General features: G+C 59.6%; 1 protein-coding gene across 3 annotated transcripts; it reads right to left on the bottom strand.

Annotated features, from left to right (window-relative positions):
• Window positions 1–555: 555 nt before the first annotated feature.
• DUSP14 (dual specificity phosphatase 14) lies at window positions 556–3,584 on the bottom strand. 3 transcript variants are annotated; one of them, XM_073648796.1, is made up of 3 exons: window positions 3,435–3,584; window positions 2,528–3,188; window positions 556–1,767 (listed from the first exon to the last, which is right to left on the bottom strand). In XM_073648796.1, the coding sequence occupies exon 3, from the start codon at window positions 1,693–1,695 to the stop codon at window positions 1,036–1,038; it is 660 nt and encodes a 219-aa protein (XP_073504897.1). In that variant the 5' UTR covers window positions 1,696–1,767; window positions 2,528–3,188; window positions 3,435–3,584; the 3' UTR covers window positions 556–1,035. The 3 variants fall into 3 exon arrangements, with proteins under 3 accessions (XP_073504897.1, XP_073504898.1, XP_073504899.1); XM_073648797.1 differs by having other exon boundaries at window positions 2,528–3,183; XM_073648798.1 differs by lacking the exon at window positions 2,528–3,188 and having other exon boundaries at window positions 3,435–3,571.
• Between the last annotated feature and the right edge of the window lie 2,577 nt (window positions 3,585–6,161).

Here is a 6,161-nt window from a genome sequence, read left to right as displayed (position 1 = left end):
ACAATCACAGAAAAATAAATCAACTATATCTTGTAACGTTCTGCACGACGCGCCGCCCTCTGCGTCCTTGGCCCGCCGCCCTCTGCGTCCCTGGCCCGCCGCCCTCTGCGTCCCTGGCCCGCCGCCCTCTGCGTCCCTGGCCCGCCGCCCTCTGCGTCCCTGGCCCGCCGCCCTCTGCGTCCCTGGCCCGCCGCCCTCTGCGTCCCTGGCCCGCCGCCCTCTGCGTCCCTGGCCCGCCGCCCTCTGCGTCCCTGGCCCGCCGCCCTCTGCGTCCCTGGCCCGCCGCCCTCTGCGTCCCTGGCCCGCCGCCCCCTGCTGCCCGCCGCCCTCTGCGTCCCTGGCCCGCCGCCCTCTGCGTCCCTGGCCCGCCGTCCTCTGCGTCCCTGGCCCGCCGCCCCCTGCGGCCCTGGCCCGCCGCCCCCTGCGGCCCTGGCCCGCCGCCCCCTGCGGCCCTGGCCCGCCGCCCCCTGCGGCCCGGGCCCGCCGCCCTCTGCGGCCCTGGCCCGCCGCCCTCTGCGGCCCTGGCAGAGAGTCACAACTTCTTACGCCTTCTTAGTCCTTACGAGGCGGCGCCCTTCGTGCACGGCCCGATATTTAGTCGTATTAATATAAGGCCGCACGTTCTCTAGACGTCGGACGCCCAATAATTTTTTTATCCTTCCTCATTTTTCAGATCTCTGCTTGCTGTCAGGGAAGGGAAACATTACTAAGCTAATGCTTGTCACAGCTGAGGGTCTGTTACAATGTGCCCGGTCTCCACAGTCCTGGACTGATACGTTTTTACCTGCCCCGATACATTGTAGCGAACTATCGGGAAGGGATTTGTGCTGCTGTGGATTGTTCGAAGACTGGACGCGAATGTAACAAACCCTCAGATGTTCAGATCTGGAGACGGCCAGCAGAGATCTTACAGTAGTAGGACGTTGCAGATGAGGATTTGCTCCCAGAAGTCTGGACCGGGGGTCTGGTGTCCGTTGTCCCTGGTGGGCTGGAGCAGTAGCACCAGTGATTGTCCTTGTGGCGGTCGGAGCGGCTTCATCTGAAGCTCCAGACGGGGATGAGGTTGCGGGTTTCCCGCTCGTAGATGTCGGGGATGAGTCCGAGCGGAGACGGCACCAGCCGCACCGTGTTTTTACCGAAGAGCTTCTTCTCGTACTGGATGAGCTGCTGCCAGAAGCCGGCGTTGGGCCGCACCACCGGCCTCCGGGTCTTCACCCACTGGTGGGCGTCCAGCAGTGACAGGCGGTGGTACTTCATCAGGTAGGCGATGCAGAGCGTGGCGGAGCGGCTCACCCCTGCCACACAGTGCACCAATGTCCTGCCGTTCCTCTTCCCATTCTGGTGGATCCGGTCCGCCACCGAATCAAAGTAAAGGGCGAGCGGGGCGTGCGGCAGGTCCGGTACGGGCACCTTGATGTAATCCACGTCCGGCCAGTTGGAGTTGGGAATCTCCAGCGTGGCGTTGACGATGCAGGTGACGTTGCGGGCGTAGACAAGCTGCCGGCTGCCCGCCGCGTTCCCGCTGGAGAGGTAGAGGCAGGGGCTGATCTGGGCGATGCTGCCGAGGCTGGACAGTCCGGTGCTGGACGCTCCCCCCGCCGCCGTGGGTTTGGTGGACAGAGCTGGGGCCGGGGGAGGAGAGCGGCGCAGGAGCCGGTGACTGCGGAAATTCATGGTAGGCAGCTGCAGGCGCATAGAGCGGCTCCGGGCAGGCGGGTGGCAGGCGGCGCTCCGGGTCTGGGGCAGCTGTCAATCACTGCTCACAACCTGCAACACAAAATGAGGGGGGTGAAATCACACAAAACATCGGAGACCCCCGAACATCAGACCCCAAACACTAAAGTTCCCAGTCATCACCTAGAGACCACACTCTGCTCGCTGTCAGGTAATGGAAATCACCGAGACCCTCCGCAGACCTAATGCTACACACAGCGGAGGGTTTGTCACAATGTATCCAGCAATTCTAGTCAAAGCAAGGTCCGATCACTGACAGCAAGCAGAGATGGTGTGAAGGTGCAGAACTCTGGCGGCCTGATCCTCGGGGTGATGGCGTCACGCTGCTGATGTCGGCGGTCCGGCCCTGCGAGCACCATGTCTGCAGGTTCTGGGGGTCAAGGTACCAGCGAGGTATGAAGGGCCCGTGCGAGTCACGCAGTGAATCAGAGGCCGGCGGGGGTGGAGCAGCGGGTGACGGCGCATCTGGGACTCACCGGCGCTGTCCTCAGTGTCACATGGCTGCCACTATGTGTAAAGCGCTGCCCACTGCTGCCGGCCGGGGCGCCCATGCCACACGGGAACTCACAACCAGCGTACATGAAGTGGCTATAAGGATTGCCAGTCCTATTCCCCTGGTACCAGGCGGTGTACGGGAGGCGCTGACTGTACGGGGCGGTGTATAGATGGCAGATGCTGGCAAAAGGTGGTGTGTATGGGTGGCACTGACAGTACAGGGCAGTGATGGTACGGGGCTTGGCACAGCCTGGCAGAGTACACCACAACACGGTGGATGCCCTCCTCTGTGTCTTACCTTCTTGGCGCAGTCTCATGCCGGCTAGGTGCAGCGGGTCCTGGGTGCAGCGTGTGCCGGGTAGAATAAGTCCTGGGTACAGCAGGTCCCAGGTGCAGCAAGTCGTGGGGGGCGGGTACAGTGCGTCTTGGGTACAGCGGGTCCTGGGTGCAGCGTGTGCTGGGTAGAGTAGGTCCTGGGCGCCGGGTACAGCGGGTCCTGGGGAGAGCAGGTGCCGGGTGCAGCGGGTCGTGGGTGCGCCGGGTGCAGTGCGTCCTGGATACAGTGGGTCCTGGGTGCAGCGTGTGCCGGGTAGAGTAGGTCCTGGGCGCCGGGTACAGCGGGTCCTGGGGAGAGCAGGTGCCGGGTGCGTCTTGGGTACAGCGGGTCCTGGGTGCAGCGTGTGCCGGGTAGAGTAGGTCCTGGGCGCCGGGTACAGCGGGTCCTGGGGAGAGCAGGTGCCGGGTGCAGCGGGTCGTGGGTGCGCCGGGTACAGTGCGTCCTGGATACAGTGGGTCCTGGGTGCAGCGTGTGCCGGGTAGAGTTAGGTCCTGGGCGCCGGGTACAGCGGGTCCTAGGGAGAGCAGGTGCCGGGTGCAGCGGGTCGTGGGTGCGCCGGGTACAGTGCGTCCTGGATACAGTGGGTGCAGCGTGCGCGGCTCCTCCGGCTTTATGTGCTGCTCTGCGGAGAGGATGATGCAGGGTGTGAGGGGGGCGTGTGAGAGGCAGGGACACATGATGCCCCCTCACTGCTATACATATTCATGCCAGGAGCTATGAGCCGCTTCCGTTAACCCCTCAGCCGCTGCACTAGAGAGTAGCGGAGGGCCGCGCCGCCAGGCTGCAGCGCCCTCTGCCTATTAACCCTTCACATGCCCCTGGGATCTCCCCCCTCCCTATCATACAGTATTGATCACACGCGTCACACCTCTCACTGCACGTCGTCCTTCAGAGCATCGCTCCCTCTGCAGAGCATCGCGCCCCCAGCAGCTCCCCTTCACCTGGCAGTTAGCGGCTCTTCCGGTGACTGTGATGTCAGGTGGGGGCGGGGAGGGGTGCAAAGACTTATGACATCATCACATACACAGTAATTGGCCAATCCGCTGCAATCTCTCGGCGGATGTCATCGGCTTATTTGTGTTTCCACGGCGACAAATCCTGACTGTAAATGGAAAGTGCAAAAAAAGAACACGACAGGAAGGACGGGGGGCTCCGTGCTGGGGGGTCCGACATAACAGCGCACACAAATAAGAGGGGCGCCAGCAACACCAACCTACAGATGGACCAGCAGCACTGGGGGGCGACACTGAGCCCAGGGGGCACAGACATGTACATGCAGCACAGACATTACTAATCCATCCTGCGGGGGGCGCACACATGTACAGTACAGACATTACTAATCCATCCTGCAGGGGGCGCACACATGTACAGTCCAGACATTACTAATCCATCCTGCGGGGGGCGCACACATGTACAGTCCAGACATTACTAATCCATCCTGCGGGGGGCGCACACATGTACAGTCCAGCCATTACTAATCCATCCTGCAGGGGGCGCACACATGTACAGTCCAGACATTACTAATCCATCCTGCGGGGGGCGCACACATGTACAGTCCAGACACTGCAGACATTACTAATCCATCCTGCAGGGGGCGCACACATGTACAGTCCAGACATTACTAATCCATCCTGCAGGGGGCGCACACATGTACAGTACAGACATTACTAATCCATCCTGCAGGGGGCGCACACATGTACAGTCCAGACATTACTAATTCATCCTGCGGGGGGCGCACACATGTACAGTCCAGACATTACTAATCCATCCTGCGGGGGGCGCACACATGTACAGTCCAGCCATTACTAATCCATCCTGCAGGGGGCGCACACATGTACAGTCCAGACATTACTAATCCATCCTGCGGGGGGCGCACACATGTACAGTCCAGACACTGCAGACATTACTAATCCATCCTGCAGGGGGCGCACACATGTACAGTCCAGACATTACTAATCCATCCTGCAGGGGGCGCACACATGTACAGTCCAGACATTACTAATCCATCCTGCGGGGGGCGCACACATGTACAGTCCAGACATTACTAATCCATCCTGCAGGGGGGCGCACACATGTACAGTCCAGACATTACTAATCCATCCTGCAGGGGGCGCACACATGTACAGTCCAGCCATTACTAATCCATCCTGCAGGGGGCGCACACATGTACAGTCCAGCCATTACTAATCCATCCTGCAGGGGGCGCACACATGTACAGTCCAGACATTACTAATCCATCCTGCGGGGGGCGCACACATGTACAGTCCAGACATTACTAATCCATCCTGCGGGGGGGCGCACACATGTACAGTCCAGACATTACTAATCCATCCTGCAGGGGGGCGCACACATGTACAGTCCAGACATTACTAATCCATCCTGCAGGGGGCGCACACATGTACAGTCCAGCCATTACTAATCCATCCTGCAGGGGGCGCACACATGTACAGTCCAGCCATTACTAATCCATCCTGCAGGGGGCGCACACATGTACAGTCCAGACATTACTAATCCATCCTGCGGGGGGCGCACACATGTACAGTCCAGACACTGCAGACATTACTAATCCATCCTGCAGGGGGCGCACACATGTACAGTCCAGACACTGCAGACATTACTAATCCATCCTGCAGGGGGCGCACACATGTACAGTCCAGACATTACTAATCCATCCTGCAGGGGGCGCACACATGTACAGTCCAGACATTACTAATCCATCCTGCAGGGGGCGCACACATGTACAGTACAGACATTACTAATCCATCCTGCAGGGGGCGCACACATGTACAGTCCAGACATTACTAATCCATCCTGCGGGGGGCGCACACATGTACAGTCCAGACATTACTAATCCATCCTGCGGGGGGCGCACACATGTACAGTCCAGACATTACTAATCCATCCTGCGGGGGGCGCACACATGTACAGTCCAGACATTACTAATCCATCCTGCGGGGGGCGCACACATGTACAGTCCAGACATTACTAATCCATCCTGCGGGGGGCGCACACATGTACAGTCCAGACATTACTAATCCATCCTGTGGGGGGCGCACACATGTACAGTCCAGACATTACTAATCCATCCTGCGGGGGGCGCACACATGTACAGTCCAGACATTACTAATCCATCCTGCAGGGGGGCGCACACATGTACAGTCCAGACATTACTAATCCATCCTGCAGGGGGCGCACACATGTACAGTCCAGCCATTACTAATCCATCCTGCAGGGGGCGCACACATGTACAGTCCAGCCATTACTAATCCATCCTGCAGGGGGCGCACACATGTACAGTCCAGACATTACTAATCCATCCTGCGGAGGGCGCACACATGTACAGTCCAGACACTGCAGACATTACTAATCCATCCTGCAGGGGGCGCACACATGTACAGTCCAGACATTACTAATCCATCCTGCAGGGGGCGCACACATGTACAGTACAGACATTACTAATCCATCCTGCAGGGGGCGCACACATGTACAGTCCAGACATTACTAATCCATCCTGCGGGGGGCGCACACATGTACAGTCCAGACATTACTAATCCATCCTGCGGAGGGCGCACACATGTACAGTCCAGACACTGCA

This window comes from Phyllobates terribilis, unplaced genomic scaffold, assembly GCF_046119375.1.
Source record: "Phyllobates terribilis strain yellow unplaced genomic scaffold, ASM4611937v1 Scaffold_9__5_contigs__length_417890890, whole genome shotgun sequence".
NCBI classification, from domain to species: domain Eukaryota; kingdom Metazoa; phylum Chordata; class Amphibia; order Anura; family Dendrobatidae; genus Phyllobates; species Phyllobates terribilis.
Note: the sequence above shows the minus strand (reverse complement) of the source record. Positions and strands in the feature narration are given on the sequence as shown.